Consider the following 19048-nt stretch of genomic DNA (forward strand, 5'->3'; position numbering starts at 1 on the left):
GTAATTTTTCCAAAGAAGTAAAAAAAAAAAAAAAGACCCATCAACTTGTACTTATTTATTTATTTTTTTTTTTAACAAAATAGCATGTGCCATCATTAATATTGCAAACAACCCATAGGCTTACAACTTGAAAGTAAGGGATAGGACCCCCAACTCTCTAAGCCAGAATGATCTGTCTTAGTAAAATAGTTACCTAAGCAGAAATACAAATTTTACAAGAAGGACATTTGAACCTCTTACAATAACGCTCTTTCTCTAAATAAAGAGGGCTGATCTAGCAATTTGCCAACAAATATTCTCATAAAATTTGATCCAAACACAAGCAGGCTGAGACCGGAGACAAACAACATAAAAAATAGAAACACAAAAAGCAGAAAACCCAAAAACAAGCTGCCATCAGTGGGAGAGGGGGCTGAAAACCGCCGGACGGCGGCGCGTGTAGGACACGTGTTGTCACCTGACCCACCTAGACGAAGATCCGACGCCGGAGAACCCGATGCCACCGAGCACGGCCCAAAAAAAGGTAGAGCGTGACCACACGTGCACCAAGGAGTAGAGAGCTCCCAGGCACATGTACACCACGTGCCGATCACCAACAACCGATACGCCCAGTGCTTGCGGTGGCAGGGGCCGAAAACGCCGGGAAACGCGGTTGGGGGGTGCGTGTCGATCAGAAATCGGCGGAGACGTGCATATCTGGCTTCCAAAATCAAAAGAAAAACAGTGAAAAAACCGGCCAAAAAGTCCCGTCGACGACACTTTGGCTCGGCCACTTCCCTAAAGAAGACATTTTGAAATTAACAATCCTGCCAAAACGAAAGAAAAAACAAAAAAAAATTGATAAACAAAGTTACCATAGCCCCAAAAAACTAAGGGGTGGTCAGCCTCCATCAACTTGTACTTATAAAAACAAAAAAGAAAAAAAGAAAAGTACCAGTGGGCCTTCCTGTCACTGAAGAATCTAGGTTAGGCAAGGAGGGATTATGGCACGTGGCCTCCACCTGAGCTCGATTTCATGGAAATTCCAGGATATCACGGATTACCCTGAGACCGCCCAGCGACCCAATTGCCCACGTTTCAAAACCCCCAACTCTATATTAGGTTTCCTCTAAATGCCCCTCCGTTTTTTTTTCTTCCTTGGTTTCTCTCTCTTGAAGCTTAGTTCCATGAGTGGCAACTTTATCAGATAACAAGCACGCTTAGAGAGAGAGAGAGAGAGAGAGAGAGAGGTTCAGACATGGGAGCACTTGCTCCGATGACGCCTTGGAATCCAGAAGACGACCTTCTGCTGAGGAACGCTGTTGAGGTAAAGGCTTGTAACCCACCGTTTGTGTTCTTTCTTTGCAAAATCGGTTCTATTGTTTTCTTTGTTGTGGCGAAAACTGTGTACTCGTTCGTGGCTGAATTGCTTTGTATTTGTGTTTCTTGAAAAATCAGGGAATTTTCTTTTTCTGGTTGTATTTTAGTCGTTCTTGGAGTTGTTAAGCGCAATGTAGGAGTATATTAATCTTGATTTTTGGTGCTTTATGTAGTAGACACTGTGTCTGTTTGGGATTTTTGAAGTATTGGTTTAGTGCGTTGATGCATGAACTGTTTGAAACTAAAGAATTTTGGGCTTAATTGCGTAGCGTCTTAGGATACTGAAAACTCTTACCATTGGAGGATTTCAAGTGCTTAGAGTTTAGAATCTAGGAATTTGGCCATGTTAGATAGGTTAGTCATTACCGTTAGAGAATACTGTCAGAATTGGTGGTGTGGAGCCAGACTTTTAACTATTAGCTGTCCACCTTTTCCGCCGTAGGTGCCGTGTTGGTTCTCCTGAGATCTTTTTGCCACGCACTAAGAGCATGTGGTTGGAATCGAACTGTCTGGGTGCCATATTCGGAAGTCAAATTGGGTTTCGGCAGGTGTTAAGAATGTCGTTTTCTTTAAATTCATCAGATTCTGAAGTGTCAACATTGAATGCCTCCATAAATGTATGATTCTTTATATGTATGCTGCTGGTGTTCTGGAGACCCAAGAAACGTATCAAGAATGAGATTTAACCAAACCATACACCTTATCCTTTCTCCAATAATCTACAAAAGTGGAGCCAGCTGTTGCGTTCAGAAGTTCCTGCAGTCATAGGGTGTTCAAAATATCAGGTCCCTGAAATCTAGTTCTTTGGACATGGTTTCATGAGCTTGTGAATCATCTTATTAAGAATTTATGTTTATCTACGTGTTTGAGATTCACATGCATATTTGAGATGAGGAGCTGTTTACCTTGACATAGTCCATGGGGAAAGAAGACCCTTTGTAAGCATTTAATCAGTAGGGAGTGTACACTTGGGCGTGTTATGTTGAGTTCCTGCTGTGCAATGCTGAAGTTAGTTGCATCATACATGTCATATGTCGTAGGGTTGTTTTGTCAGCTTCTCTCAAGATTTGACAACTCAAAAATCTTTATCAAAATCGCTGTTTAAAACAAAAAATTTGACATGAGAAGCACTGAGAGCTTCAAATCTGTTAGGTCTGAGCTGGGAGGCATGTAGCCAAAGCCTCATGATTCTTCAAATCTGTATGGTTACTGGTCGAGGAGAAAAGGAAAAGATGAGAGTGGATGAAACAATGCAATTAATACAATTCCATATAAGTTGGCAGACAAAGGTATGAAAGTAAATGTGCTTATGCTAGTAGACTGTGTTGCTTCTCGTTGTAATTGTTGCATTACTTAGTTATTCTTATATGGGTAAATACTTGACAGCATATCAGTGTATGAAGCTGATATTTCTGTATTTTTAATTGGGCTATGGCATCTCAACAATAATAAAGGACATGTTTGTTCATTTTGAAGAAGTGGAGAACTAAGATTTGTTTTCAATTAAGTATTTGCACAGTTGTGCTGCCAAAAAAAAAAAGTAATCAAGTTTTCCTTACATATTTAGTCTACTTAATCCGCATGTGAATAAGGTAGTCTCCATGGAAAGGGAGCACATAAGGGGCTAGTGCACTATCACCATAAGTCCAATGCTGATAACTCACCTTTGCTCTTCCTGCCTTCTGGAACTGTGTTCATTCCCACCACAGTGTATATTACTGGACTTAATGATAACAACCTTGCTAAAGCTTTTGAAACTGGTTTGCCACTTATTATAGAAGATCAAGGCAGGTTTTCCAGCCAAGGCCTAAACTGAATTTCCACTTGAACCTCTAATAAAATTATGCCTACTGCTACAGTTTATAAAATTATAATATTACTGAGTGTATTCCAATGTATTAGATTGTTACTACATACGAGTGGAGGAAATGCCATGATGCTTTATTGTGGCAATTGAAGTGAAACTTCAAAGGGATGTGATGTCTGGTGTGGCAAACTGTCATCACTATTGCAGGAAAGAGCTGCAATGAGACTCGCTGCGGAAGTCAAGTTAGACGATCATGTCCTGTTGTGTTCATGGGCGAAGACAGGGCTCAAGCTTTGTAGTTAGGAAAAAGTATTGGCATGCTGCCATCAGTAGACTGATGAAGTCACAAAGGCAGAATTAGGATTCCTTCTCGGGGAATATACTTTTATACATACCTCTTCTGGTTGATCTATACCTTAAGCTATTCGCGTATGATGATACGCACTAGCTAAAGATCCACCTGGTGCTACATCATAGGCACATTGGGAACGTAGATAATTGTAACCATGTACTGATATACATATAAAATGACAGGAATGGAATCTCAATCCTCAGGCTTTATTTGTAAAGTCTATTCCTAGGTAATTGAATCCCAAAGGGCTATGAACTAGCCCATGGTTGATGAGCCAAGCAGACAAATGACCCTACATCTTTTTGCACTTTCAGATGTGGTAAATGAGCTTTATATAGGATCTCCGTGAAATAGAAGGGAAGACTTTATGTTTTTTTTTTTTTTTTTTTTTTGAATGGGGGCTGGGGGAGGGGGGGATTATTTAGGTTGTTTGAAAATTAAAATTGAAGATGAAGTATGTTTCTAAACTACTTTTCCAAGTCAAACCCACTATTTGTTTTTTGTTTGATGTTCAAGCAGGACACCGTGCTGGTATCTATGCAATAGGTTTCCAAGTCAACCTGTGCATTTGACTCTATTTCATCTATAATTATGCTGCAAGTACTATACATCTTATGAACACTGAGAAACACAGCATTAGTATGATGGATGTTCTCTTAGGTTGCCATGTCTCTAATAGTCTGGTCTTCATCTTCCTCATGGTCTGGTCTTCATTTTTTTTTTCATGTTCCTTTCCTGCGCGTGCGGGGTGGGAGTTTGCCTTTGAATTATTTATCAACTAAATCTTATTGGTTATGGCCCCAAAATTTGTAATGGCTTCAGAAACCTGTTTTTGTTTAATTTTCCGTTTGCAGGCTGGTGCTTCTTTGGAATCACTTGCTAAAGGTGCAGTGCAATTTTCTCGAAGATTTACTGTTCAAGAGCTGCAAGATCGGTGGCATTCTCTCCTTTATGATCCAGTTATCTCTGCAGAAGCTTCTGCTCGCATGATTGCGATTGAACTTTCTGCTTCAACTCTTCCATCAAAATTCAATAGATTTGGCAACTCAAAAGAAAACAAATCTGTTTCTGGGAAGAGAAAGGCTGGAAGTGTTCGTAGTTGTTACTATGCTCTGCGAAAAAGAATATGCCATGACCTCAACTCCATGGATCTGAGTTTTCTTGTTGCACCTGGTGATGGCAATTACATTGGGCATGGGGATGAGCCTTTATCTGGAGATCCTATCTCAGATCATTTTGGACTCCAAGGATCGAATTTGGATCTTATGCATCATGTTTTTCCACAAAATCTGATGGATAGTGGCACTGCCACTAGTGGCACAGTTGCCGCTGCCCATGCCTTTGATCCTGGATTCCAGCACCCAGTTGAAGAAAATTTTCATATCGAGCAAGATAATATACACAAAGAAATTCCTCATCTTTTTGCAGAGAATCCACCTTTTACTGGGAATAGCTCAGCGGTTGAGGAATTGGGTCAACCAAAAAAGTTACCTGCACACAACCTGTTCAAATCCGATGATTTAGGTGCAGAACCCTCATCTACATTTGATCGACTTGATACCGATCCGGGAAATATCTGCTCTGAGTTTGAAAGTAATCAGGTGTTCAATTCACCTATGTCGGAGTGCGGTGCATCATTTCACAACTTGGAGTTTTCATCTCCACTTCATGGAATTCCTATATGGAGAGCAGTTGAGGGCATTGCAGAGCCATCTATGCCAGTTGATGTTGGCCTTAGAGAAAAGGGTGGCTTTAAACTTCCTGATGATGACGATGCTAAGAATGCAACAACATCAGGTTATGATGGTCACTTAGATTCCAAGGTGAAAATTGAAATGCCCTATTATGATGGTTTGAGAAGTCCAACTGCTAGTGCAGAAGGTTATTTGGCGGAACTGTCCAATTCTCTTTTGAATTTTACAAATGAGGAAGAACTCCTGTTCATGGATGTTGACGGAAAAGATGTGATTGATAAATCTTACTATGATGGCTTAAGCTCACTTTTGTTGAATTCGCCTATTGATGTAAGTCAAGATCTCACGCCCAATATAACTGAACCAGATACATCAGTAGCTCCAGATATGTGTCTTAGGAATCCATCTATTGCATGTCCTGGAGAGTTGGAGGACAACAGGGGATCTCGCTGTGGTGATGGCCATATAGCTCAAGATTCAGGGGCCCAAATGCTATCATCTTTGCCAGCTCCAAACTCTCAGTTTCCTGATCCGAGTGAATCAGTTTGTGTATTGAATACTGAGCATCCAGAAATTCCATGCAATGATGATTTCATCCCACCAAATCAGCAGTCCCCATCTTCAGTGTCCTATGTTGCACAGAAGAATTTTAAAGGAGCTAATAATCCAACTTCTTCAAATATTAATGATATCTCTGGTAATCAAAGAACTCATGAAAGAGGTCTGATTCTGACGCAGAGAGAAGGAAAAAACACTGGAGAATGTCGTGCATCCTCTAAGACGATAGGATCACATGTGTTAACCGAAGTGGGTATAAACCATCCAGTTGTTGATGGGGTTAAGTTTGAGTTACCCAATAGTGACTACCGACATGTGGCATCTAGGGGTGTAGGTGTTGTTTGTGGTGGTTCAAATCATATTAATTCAGCAAATCTGAGCACTGATTCTCTTAGACCCTCAATGCTGAAGGAAGAGATGGTAGAAGTTTCACCCACAAAGTATCTTAACCAAACGGATTCACTCATAAAGAGGCCATCTCTTGGTTCTGATAGCTTAGATGGCTGTACCCAGACAAATGCTAGTGCCATTAAACAGGAACTAGATGTACCAGCTACAATTCGAGAATATCAATCAAGTGCAGAAATGGGACCTGTAGATATTGCTGTATCTGAACCTGTGGGAAACCCTCCAATATCAGATCTGGAAGAGCTACCCATTGAGAGCGATGATGATGTACCTCATTATTCAGATATTGAGGCGATGGTGAATGCTATTACAAACCTTATAGTTGATTGGTGGATATTTTGAATCTCATCTTTGATTTATTTGTTACATTTTTATTGATCTTTTTCCCCTTGCAGATACTTGACAGGGACTTGGATCCAGAGGACCAGGATCTGTATTCTAGTGAGGAAGGTATTTCTCAGTCTGGCAGAATTGATAAAAAGATCCAATGTTCATTACTTGTTTGCCTGTTGACCAGGATGGTCTGCACTTCTTGTTTGAAAATCCTCTAGCCACTGATCTAATTTTATCATGCTTTACTCTGCTAATATATGGAGATGAAATAATGGTTCTATTCTTTCTCTCTCCTTTCTTTAAGACATTTCATGGCTGGGCATTTTATAATATTTGACCTTCATTCAGATGTATGCTATGCTTGCTCCTCAAGTTGAGTGATGTTAGGTTGAATTTGAGCACATATAACATAGATAATTTGGTTTCTTGTATATGATTTAGATTATTTAATGTTGTGTTGATATTTTTATTATTGATGAAGTGGGAATTTATACATGTTCTTGTTACTTTTAATTTGCCATACAACAGACAATGTGTGCACATTTTGCATGTTTTTGGTGTTTGCTTTATGTATATCAACCTTGCTGTTACAAGATATGTGTTCAATGTCCTCAAAATATAATGAGATAGATGATTGCAGCCTCTTTGTGTACAGTACCTGTCTCCGTTCTTTCTCTTATTGTGTCTGTATGCATGCCTGTCCAGGTATGCTTACTTTCTTTAATAAATAATTTGTTATTCAATTTAGAGAAAAATGCGCTTTTGGTCCTTGTGGTTTGTAGTTGTGACAAATAGCTTCCTAAGGTTTAAAAAGTGATTAATCACTTCTGAGGGTAAGGAAAAAAAAAAAGGTCTCTACCATTAGAAAACTTGACGGAATCCATTAACTTGACATGTCAACACCAATAATATAACAACACTTGTCCGGCTGGTTTAGTCATTACAAAAAATACACACTAGACTTACCAATTTAGAGACACATACTCCATGTTAGCTCACTCTCTCAACGTTAGGAAGGTAAAAGTAAAACAAGAAAAAAGAGAAGTCAAATCATCACCCAAATCCTTCATCATCGATTCTAAATCTCCCAGACGCCACCCAACAAAATTCCAAATCTCCACCCTCGTCAATTCCGGTCATCTTTGTGCCGTTTCGTGTCTTGTTGTTTTTCTGCTGTAGTGATACGTAACAGTAGAGAGGCCATGGCTCCATTGAGTAGTTGAGAGAAGGATTGGCAATTCTGTCCGCGTAGTTGTTGGAGAAGAAGCTGGACACCATAGTCATGGGTCCTGGTTTCGCTCCAACCCCACCCGTGAAGAGGGTCTCCATCGATGGACGTGGTGGTAGCGCTGAAACTCTCCCATAATCGTCTTTCTTTACCGTACCCCCCTCTCTCTCTCTCTCTCTATATATATATATATATATATATATGTCTCTCGCTATCAAACTGTCTGTGTGTCGCTTCATGCAATCATCTTTCCCCTTAAAGTCTCTCTTACCCTCTTTTCTCTCTTTGAAACTTCAAGTACCATTGTTTTTCTTTCCTAGGCATTGGTGAGAAATGGGGTAATGATGGTTGTGTTTGTTGTTTCGTGCTATCTTCAAATTTCATGCCAGTGGAAAGTCCACGCAGCATAAACGGAAAGTGACATTTTTTTCCTTAATTCATTAGCAAGCTACACTTTGGAACTTTTGGTTGAAAATTAAAAACCAAAAGAATCCAAAATCCAGGATGTAACGTCCAATAAAAAAACTTCTCGCCAGAGCCATGGCCGCTCCACCGTTTTGTATCACTACAGTAGAAAAACAAGAGCCATGAAACAACACAAAGATGCTTGGAATCAACAAGGGTGACAATTTAGAATTTTGTTGGGTGGTGTCTGAGGAGATTTGGAATCAACGATGAACGATTTGGTTGACTATTTAACTATACTCTTTTTCCTAGTTTTACTTTTACCTTGCTGACTTGGAGAGAGTGAGCTAATGTGGAGTATATATTTCTCTAAATTGGTGAATTGTCAAGTCCAACGTGTATTTTTGGCACTGAATTAAGCAAATCGGACACATGTCATTATATATTTGGTGCTGATATGTCAAGTTAACAGATTCCGTCATCTTTTTTATGGTAGGGACCAATTTTTCTTTTTTTGCTTACCCTAGGGATTAATTAAACACTTTTAAAACCCTATGGAGTTATTTGTCACAATCCCGAACCACAGGAACTAGAAGTGCATTTTTCCCATCAATTTATAATACCCTATATGCTTGAGACAACCTATGATTACTTGAGCAATGCATTACATCTTTCATGCTATGCTCCCCCCCTCCCTCTTTCACCGTATTTGTCTATTTTAATTTTTTTTTTTCTCGTTTCATAAGCATCCATTTTAATGGTGAGAGAGTTAACTTCTTGAGTTTTTGTGCTTATGTCCTATGCATATGCATAATGCCTTCTTCATCTTGAGTTAACTTCTTCTTCTTCTTCTTCTTCCTTCTTTCTTTCTTTCTTTCTTTCTTTCTTTCTTTTTTCTTTTTTCTCTCCTTTTTTTTTTTTTTTTAATGTGCAGTTTCAAGATATCAGCATGAGGACACAAAGAGGGCAATTATAAGGCTGGAGCAGGGTGCTCATTCTTATATGCGGAGAGCCATTGCATCTCATGGAGCATTTGCCATTTTGTATGGTCGACATTCGAAGCATTATATTAAAAAACCTGAGGTATGTCAATCTACAATTCCATTCCCTCCTACTCCCGGTTGGCTATATGATCATTTTGTAGACCTCTCTATCAGGAGTTGCCTTTTTTTGATTTTATTACTTATAAAAAAAAAGAAGTAATTTTTGAGTAAATGTTCTAAAATTTGCAACAATAATTTTGTTAACTTTATATAGTAATTTCTGGATCAGTTTTGCACGCTGAAAATCTAAAACAACAATTATCTCGGAAAAGGTATCATTATGTGTTAAAGCATAAGGACTCTTGGATAAGAGTCCGAGTGTTGAAGGTCTCTTAGCTTCAACCGAAGATAAGAGTTTTAGATAACCTTGAGGTTTGAATTGTAAATGGTTAGACTTAGATCAGATTAGGCTTAGATCAAACCTGTCTCTGTGTATATCTATTTAGATCAGAATAGTTTTAGTTCAAACCAATCTCTACCAATGTATATCTCATCCTAACCTTGTATATCATATAGCTAGAGTAAATCTCTATAGAAGCAATAGCTAAATCAAACTCTTGTAACCTATGGCTATATATACGAGTACAATCAACCTAATTCAATAAGGTTGAAAAACATTATTCAAAGAGAATTTTTTTATGGTATCAGAGCAACAAAAAGACTAATCGTCTGCTCATCTTTTCTGTTCCTCTCTTTCTCTTCTCAATGGCCGAATCTAGTGTTACCACTGTTTCCAGTTCCACCACCCAATCTTTTGCGTTCAATATCCCACATATGAACCACTCTCCTTCCATCAAACTGACCATGGACAATCATATGGCCTGGTAGTTCCAACTCCTTGCATATCTTCGAGGACAAGATGTGTATGGATTCATTGGTGGCACAGTTCCTCCTCTTGATCAACTGATAGTGAATCTTGTCACTACCCTTGGAGCTCCCGTGATGATTGCCAACCCGGAATATCTCTCTTGGTATCAACGAGATCAACTCATCATCAGTGTGCTACTATCCACCTTGTCTGACTCCTATGTTTTCCATGCCGTGGGCTGCACCACATCTCGTGCACTATGGGAATCGCTGGAGAAAATGTTTGCTTCCCAAGCCCATGCCCGGATTATGCAAGCTCACTTCCAATTTGCTACCTTAAAGAAAGGTAATTCCTCCATGACCGATTATTTCCACAAGCTAAAAACTCTCAGTGACACACTTTCTGGATGTGGCCAACCTCTCAACGACTTTGAGGCCGTCTCCTTCCTGTTAGCTGGACTTGGATTAGAGTTTGATCCTTTAGTCACCTCAGTCACTACTCGGGTTGATTCCATCTCCCGAGATGATATCTATGATCTTCTCCTCGCCCATGAGATGCATCTCGAGCAGCAACTGGCCAACACAGATATCTCCAAAGCCACTGCTCATGTCACTACCAGAAACTCTGGAAATTCTAGCCAGCACGATTGCAGCTTCAATACTGTTTGTGGCCGTGGCTATCGTGTCTCTTTTCCTGGCGAATGTGGTCAATCTTCTGGTCGCCGTGGTCGTGGCCATGCAGGATCCTCTCGACCTCTCTGTCAGATATGCAACAAACTGGGCCACTATGCCACCACTTGCTATCAACGATTTGATTAGACTTCTCAGCATGGCGCTTAGTCCCCATTGTAGGCTTTCTACTCCTCTCCTATCCTACCAACAGATGATAGCTGGTATCATGATTCCGGGGCTACTCACCATCTCACTCATGACCTGAACAGCCTCACGTTGTCCTCTGATGCTTACACGGGTTCTGACCAAATCCGGGTGGGAAATGTTAAAGGTTTGTCTATCCATAATATTGGCTCTGCTATTCTGTCTTCTCCACGTCGTTCTTTTCTTCTTAAACAATTGTTGCATGTTTCCTCTATTTGCAAAAACCTTTTGTCTGTCTGTCAATTTGCTCATGACAACGATGTATATTTTGAGTTTTACTCTTCTTTTTTTGTCATCAAGGACTGTCGGACCAGGTCAATTCTTCACTGGGGTCCACTTAAGAACGGCCTTTATCAGCTGCTGCCTTCTCCCACTTCCTTTCCATCTCCATACTCTCTTGTTGGTGAAAGGACTTCCGTTGATCAATGGCATAAAAGCTTGGGTCACCCTGCTCTACGCACTGTTAAGCATGTGATTTCCAAGTTTTCTCTTCCTGCTGTTTCCAATAAGCCGACTGCTTCTTGTGTCTCCTGCCAGCAAGCTAAAGCACATCAGCTTCCCTTCTTGGAATCTACTTCAGTTTTTAATCTTCCTTTAGAGTTTATTTTTTCAGATGTATTGGGTCCTTCCCCTATTGTTTCCTCTAATGTGAATAAGTACTATGTTTCCTTTGTTGATGCTTTCAGCCGATTTACTTGGCTTTTTCCAATTCAATGCAAATCTGATGTCTTTTATGTTTTTCTCCATTTTCAATCTATGGTTGAACGTCTCTTTAACACTAAAATCAAACAAGTACTTCCGGGAGAATGTGAAAGTATTGATGGTTCGAGGGGGGTGAGAACAAGTCCGGCCGCTACCTAGAGGTGGAAGTCTTCGCTAAGGGTGGTCGAAAAGGGGCTATTTGGCTCCCTGAAGGTCGTGAAGGTTGGGGCTGGGCTCGGGTTGCGGGGGAACTGCGGAAGATGATCAATTTCCTCGGTCCTAAGGATCGGACGATGGGTTTTGAGGCGTCTTCTTTGGAGGGGACTTAGATAAGGGGTGTCTCTTCCAGTCGGCTGGGCAGGTCTCCTCCATCGTATGCGGCAGTGGTTCGGGGTGAAGTTGTCTCTCACAGCACGCATACTGGGTTGTGGGGTTTAGATGGAGAACTGCGTGGGTTGGACCTATTTCCGATATCATGGTGTAGGGTGGTCGAAGACGGGAGATTGGCGGTGAATTGCTTTGACTTGGAGGAGCAACCGCACGGGTCGACGGAGAAGTCCACGCCTCCAGTATGGTTACGGAGCTCTTCGTTTGATCCGCTGGACAATGGTTTACCTCGTCGTCCGCTGGGTAAGAATAAGATGCATGCTGTTTACTCTGCACGAGGTCCATCTCGTTTGAATTCAAATTTGCGTACGTGGACCAGGATGCTCCTCAGCTTTAATTTGGCTTTGGGCTGGGCTCTTGGGAGTCTTCTGGGCCCGTTTGCTTGGTCCGGTTCGGGCGTCAAACGGAAAGGGCTTCACTCCCCCCCGGGATGTCGCATCATTCCTTCATCCGTAGAGGGCAATGGTCTTTCTCAATCTCAGGAATGGCCTGTCGGGTTTGATCTTAATAGGGAGTTAGTTGTTTGGGAGAAGGATGATAATTTTTGGGATGGGTTGCCCTTAGATTGGTTGTTGGACGGGGTTCAGGGCGAGGAGTCTTTGGCAATCCTTGATGCCATGGAAGATGAATTCCATCGGGACAAGATGATAGCATGCCAAAAGATCAAAAGAAAGAGAGCTTTTGAATTTGAAAAGTTCCATTAATTATGGCGTTGCAAGCGCTTCCTTTAGGCGCGGGAAAGGCAAAGCTTTCATGTAGTAGGGTTTTGTGCCCTTGTGGGTTTAGAGGTTTTTGGGCTTACCTCCTTGTGGGATTTGTTGGGTTCTTTTGTGGGCTGTTCTCGGGTGCTCCTTTTAGGCTTTATGGTTTTGTTGGGTGCTTTTTGTGGGTTGGCTTTGGTTGTTCCTATGTATATTTCCTGTGTACTTAGGGGCGCTTTACGTTTTTTCTAATAAAACTTTTCTTACTTATAAAAAAAAAATAAAAAAATCAAACAAGTTCAAATTGATTGGGGTGGAGAATTTGGTCCTTTAAACACATTCTTTCACAAACATGGCATTATTCATCGTATTTAATGTCCTCATACACATCAACAACAAGGTTGTGTTGAGCGCAAACATAGGCATATCATTGATACATCTCTTGCCCTTCTTGCTGAAAGTCATGTTCCCAAAACTTTCTGGGATAAAGCTTGCCAAACTTCATGTTAGCTAATCAATCGTCTCCCCACACTTGTCCTACAAAATTTCTCTCCTTTCCAAAAGCTGTTTAATCGCAGCCCTGATTACAATTTTTTAAGAATTTTCGGTTGTGCATGCTTTCCTAATCTTCGTCCATATAATCAGCACAAGTTTGATTTTCGGTCCAAAGAATGTGTCTTCCTAGGTTATAGCCGAAATCATAAAGGCTACAAATGTTTTCATATCCCAACAGCCCGCATGTACATCTCTCGTGATGTTGTGTTTCATGAACAATCCTTTCCCTTTTCTTCTCATTCATCAACATCTATTCCACATTTGCAAGCTTCATCTACCGTATTACCATCTTCCTTAACACTGCCCCCCTACCCAGTCAGTTCTCCACCTGCAGCAGTAAGTCCTTCTCCTCCTCCTCCTTTATCACCTGCTGCATCCAGTATTTGATCCGGTTCCTCAGAATCCTCTGCTGTGTCTAGTTCCCCTCCTCCCTGCCCTGCTCCCACCCAGTTACATCCAATGGTCACCCGTGCACAGAATCAGATTGTGCAACCGAGGATCTTCACTGATGGCAAAGTTAAATATCCTATCTCTCGGGCTCTACTGGCTGTACATGATGTAGCACTTACATAACCTACATGCTATTCCAATGCTGTCAAAATACCCGAGTGGAGGCAAGTTATGCAGACAGAGTTTAATGCTCTCCTTCAGAACCAGATTTGGACTCTAGTCCCTCCTTAGCAAGCTACAAACCTTGTAGGCTGAAAGTGGGTGTTCAAAGTTGCTTACTCTCGCGGCTGGGATATGCGTCAAATTGACATTCAAAACGCATTTCTACATGGCTATCTAGATGAAGAAGTTTATATGACTCAACCACCCGGTTTCTCTCATCCAAGCCTGCCGGATCATGTTTGTAAGCTACAAAAAGCTCTCTATGGCTTGAAACAATCACCAAGGGCCTGGTTTGCATGATTAAGTACCAGGCTTCATGAACTAGGCTTTACTAGTTTTAAGGCAAATTCTTCTCTCTTTATTTTAAGGACTTCATCATTAACTATGTTTGTTTTAGTCTATGTTGATGATATCATCATCACTGCCTCTGTTCCAGTAGCTATTTCAGATCTTTTGCAGCAGCTTCGGATGTCATTTACAGTCAAAGATCTTGGCAAACTGAACTACTTCCTCGGTGTGGAAGTCACTCCCCTGAAAACCGGTCTTTTACTTTCCCAAAGACGTCACATCCTTGACTTACTCAAGCGTACAAATATGCTGGAAGCTAAGCCCATCTCATCTCCAATGTCTTCTTCCAGCTCTCTCTTAGCGTTTGATGGTGATTCCATGGAAGATCCTTAGCTCTATCGAAGCACCATGGGATCCTTGCAATATTTATCCCTCACGCGACCTGACTTGGTTTTTGCAGTAAACCGAGTGTGTCAGTTCATGCACAAGCCTTCTAAACTTCATTGGCAAGCTGTTAAAAGGATATTTCGCTACCTAAAGCACACGATCTCTCATGGTCTCCTACTCACTCGATCGAATACATCCACACTTGAAGCCTTCTCCGATGCGGATTGGGCATGATGCCCTGACAATCGGAAGTCTACTGGAGGTTATTGTGTATTTTGGGGTTCAAATCTGATTTCTTGGAGTTCTAAGAAACATTCCACGATGTCCGGATCGAGTACCGAAGCTGAGTATAAGTCGGTTGCCAATGCCACAGCCGAACTGCTATGGATTCATTATCTTCTCCGGGATCTTGGTGTTCAGCTCCCTTCTCCTCCAAAGTTATGGTGTGATAACATTGGAGCCACATACTTGGCAGCCAACCTGGTTTTCCATGCTAGAACCAAACATGTGAAAATCGATTTCCACTTCGTTCGTGATCAGGTTGCTGCCAAGACTCTACAAATTCTGTTCATCCCCAGCAAAGAGCAAATTGTTGATGTCCTCACCAAACCAATTGTTTCCAACCGGTTTCAGTGGTTTTGCTCCAAGCTCAACGTGTATCCTGACCCGCTGACCTTGAGGGGGGATGTTAAAGCACAAGGACTCTTATCCAAGAGTCCGAGTGTTGAAGGTCTCTTAGCTTCAACCGAAGATAAGAGTTTTAGATAACCTTGAGGTTTGAATTGTAAACGGTTAGATTTAGATCAAATTAGGTTTAGATCAAACCTATCTCTAACCGTGTGTATCTATTTAGATCATAATAGTTTTAGTTCAAACCAATCTCTACCAATGTATATCTCATCCTAACGGTGTATATCATATAGCTAGAGTAAGTCTCTCTATAGAAGCAATAGCTGAATCAAACTCTTGTAACCTATTGCTATATATACAAGTACAATCAACCTGATTCAATAAGGTTGAAAAACATTATTCAAAGAGAATTCTTTTATTATGCATGATCTGCTTTATTGGAAGTGGGTTTCACTCCCAGAAATCATTCCAGTGAGACAACCATGAATCATATGGATGTGACTATGAGTTTGGATTTAACACTCCCCTAAATTGTTTAAGTAATCAATCTGGCTTTTTGCGACGATAAGCACTGCATATGTTTGAAAAGAACAAGATAGTAAATTTTGATTTTTTTTTTTTTTTGTTAAATTGGAAACTTGCCGAACACAATAAATATGAGGTTCTTTTGGGACGGACAAAAATTAGCTATAAATCAGTCTAATAAAGTGATATGTGTTCTTAAAGCATGTGAGAAGTACATGTTTTGTTATACATGCTATTAAAAAAACATGTGTTTTTCACATGTTAAAGAACAGTTGTCACTTTATTAGACTGGTTTATAGCTAATTTATGTCCTTTTGGGACTTCATTTCTGAAGCGATGTAGGTCTTGATGTTATAGACAAGAGTAAGCCAGTCAAAACTAATGTTGCAAATTATTGCCTAGGTCAGCAGACATGCGACAATGCTATCAATAAAATGTCGTTTGTTTTTGCAGGTGTTACTTGGTAGAGCAACAGACGATGTTATTATTGACATTGACTTGGGAAGGGAAGGGCGTGCTAATAAAATATCTCGACGGCAGGTGAGATTTTCTATTGTCACGATGTTCTTCCATTCTAGTAAGAATTTGGGTTGATCTTTCTCTCCTAAACTGTCAACATATGGAATTTATTTATATTTATTAATTTGCTTTGAAGATCTCCTTCTTTTTGCGCCCCTTGCGCTTTTTTTGAAATATACTTCACTTATCAAAAAAAAAAAAAAAAAAATCTCCGTTTGTAATAAACATAATATCATTGTCATATCAGTTTCCTAGATGAAGGTAAAATTGACAATAGAATAGACAGTTCCAAAATATCAAGACGTGACCCATGAGGACAGTTACGATGACTCATTGCTCCCACCAAGTGCCTAATATAAGAGAAAAAACAAATTTCCTGTTAGATTTGTCCTTGAGCATTCAATAAGGCTGAATCAGGCTCACCTAGAACGCTTGGCAGGTAATACACCAGTCAGTCCCTGACGGTGCATCAATTCCTTACCGTATCTCTTGATGCTTGCGTGCCATGAGAGGCATTGCTTTGGTTTTCCATCTTTCCTGTTCCTTTTTGAAAAAAAAAAAAAGAAGAGAAAATTAATACTATCAGTTTGTATTCTTAAATATTAAATGAATGCATTCTCAAGAAGGTACATGTGGCAACATTCGAGAGTAAGATGTGCAAGTAGGACCTACGAATGTGCTATTGTAAAGAGTAGTTCGCTTTAAGTTGGTGGTGGAGAAGGGGAAAAAGAGGATGGGGATGGAAAAAGCAAGATAAAAAATGATTGCTAAGGACTTGAAAGAGGAGAGGATTATTGTTACCACTTCAGTAGTTTACACAATTTTTGGTCATTTGAATAATATTTGGTGCAGCTAGCATTAAGTAACGTGGTTCAAGTAATTCCTGCAGCAAGATAGAGATTTTAATTTTTTTGTCAAGGCAGAGATTTTATTTTATACCTAAGCAAGATATTAATGATTTGTAATTTGACTATTCTGCTGCAAGTCTTGCCCAAATATAGAAGCAAAGATTTCCCTTTAAATTATTTTCTTGTACTTAATTTGTTTATTTTGTTTTGGTGTGTATGTAGGTGTTAGTTGAGAAGATAAGTCGTTTACCTTTATCAGGGATGCCACTGCTTTGCCTCCCACCTCCTCCTCACCCACACCCCCCCCCCCCCCTAAGAGAGAAAAAAAGGATCCCATTGTTTTTAGGCTGATAGACATCTTTAGATACTCTTGACCCTTAGCTAGCCCACTAAGGTGTAGATATTCTGCTTTGACTTGAAGTGGATTAATTTTCTTTCTTTTGCACATTTATTAGGCTATAATAAAGATGGACAAAAGTGGATCATTCGATCTGAAAAATCTTGGCAAGTGCTCAATTTCAGTGAATAACAAGGAAGTAGGCCCTGGTCAGAGTCTAAGCCTCATTTCCAGTTGTTTGATTGAGGTATGTTCCTATAGTTCTTCAAACATGATTTAATTGAAAGGTATCATAAGTTTTATTGCAGATTTCCATGCCCTGGTATCTTTTCTATCATCATAATGCGAACTAACTTTACAATATACTATCATTTTTGGCACCAACCAGTTTTGGTGTTGATAATAGTCCTGTGTTTCATCCATAAATTCAAAGTCTGATCTGTTTACTTGTCAAAAAAACGAAGTCTAATCTGTTACCAATGATAGCATTTTAAAATTGCTCCTTTTATTAAATAACTGCTTAGGATCTTTAGCCTTGTATAAAACCAAACCCTCCATGTGGCTTTATTGTATTCTTTACTTTTTCTGAGGAAAATACTCTCATTAGTCTTTTCAATTCATCATGATTTCTGTAGTTTCTTTCTTGAATATGATCAAAATTGTCAGTGGTTCAGAATCCTGAACCTAATTGGATAGGAGGTACATCTTGAATATTTTTAGAAACCCTTCTTGCACTAATTTTCTTACAATTTCTAATCTCATTCTTTGACCCATCAGTTACATGTTTTACAATGGTAGAGTATGCAAAGTTTCGCAATGCATCAATTAAATAAAAACATTTTATTGGGTATATTTTTACATTAATTAGTAACTTCACAAGCTGATGCTTTAGACCCATAACATTGAACTGACCAGAGAGTAGTTCGTAGCAGCCTATAGCCAAACTTCCAGTTTTATAGCCCTCAAGGTGTCTAAATCACAGGATCTATTGTTGTTGGAGTACCCAAGTGTAACTTATGCCTTATTAAGATTTGTTTAAATTAACAGCCAGCGGTATAAGGGGAATGCCATTCCTTAAAGAACTATATCAGTGCAGTCAGTTTCAGTATATATTGAAGTATGAGGTGGTTTGTGACTAACAGTAAATTCGCAGATACGGGGAATGCCGTTCATATTCGAGACGAACCAAACTTGTGTGAAGCAGTATTTGGATAACATCACCAAGAATAACCAAACCCAGAAGCACCAGCCGTGAGTTGTAGCCCAGATGTCATGACTAGTAAGATTATCAGAAGGTGCTCATTTTTCCCGCGCTTTCTGGGTTCCTTAAGGAAGCTACATTGTCTGTTGTATGTAACAACTGTAAAAGTGGAGGAATTTTTTTATTTTGTGATTTTCTTTTATCAAGTGAAAAGGCAATTTTACCACATGTTTGGATCTGTATAATATTTTCTTCTCCATGTAGTTCAAGGGAGTCACCACCGTGCCCCCTCCCCTTAGAGAAAAGATCAAAACAATCATGTTGCATATAGAGTAATTTGGCAATTACTACATCATCCACATGACGTGGACGAGACTGATTCTGCCGCCTCCGTCGCATCTACCGGAGCCAACCATCAACATTTGACTGATGGGATTTTGACGGCTAGAAGAAATGGTTTCGATGTGGCTAAATCAGCAGTAGCCG

General features: G+C 40.1%; 1 protein-coding gene across 2 annotated transcripts; it reads left to right on the forward strand.

The window, feature by feature from the left end:
* Positions 1 to 1035: 1035 nt before the first annotated feature.
* Positions 1036 to 18790, forward strand: LOC133870512 (uncharacterized). Of its 2 annotated transcripts, XM_062307671.1 has the most exons (8): positions 1036 to 1306; positions 2512 to 2648; positions 4373 to 6475; positions 6574 to 6628; positions 9079 to 9227; positions 16111 to 16197; positions 17480 to 17608; positions 18515 to 18790. In XM_062307671.1, the coding sequence occupies exons 2-8, from the start codon at positions 2544 to 2546 to the stop codon at positions 18614 to 18616; spliced, it is 2730 nt and encodes a 909-aa protein (XP_062163655.1). In that variant the 5' UTR covers positions 1036 to 1306; positions 2512 to 2543; the 3' UTR covers positions 18617 to 18790. The 2 variants fall into 2 exon arrangements, with proteins under 2 accessions (XP_062163655.1, XP_062163656.1); XM_062307672.1 differs by lacking the exon at positions 2512 to 2648 and having other exon boundaries at positions 1037 to 1306.
* The last annotated feature ends 258 nt before the right edge of the window (positions 18791 to 19048 follow it).

This window comes from Alnus glutinosa, chromosome 6 (assembly GCF_958979055.1).
Source record: "Alnus glutinosa chromosome 6, dhAlnGlut1.1, whole genome shotgun sequence".
NCBI lineage: Eukaryota > Viridiplantae > Streptophyta > Magnoliopsida > Fagales > Betulaceae > Alnus > Alnus glutinosa.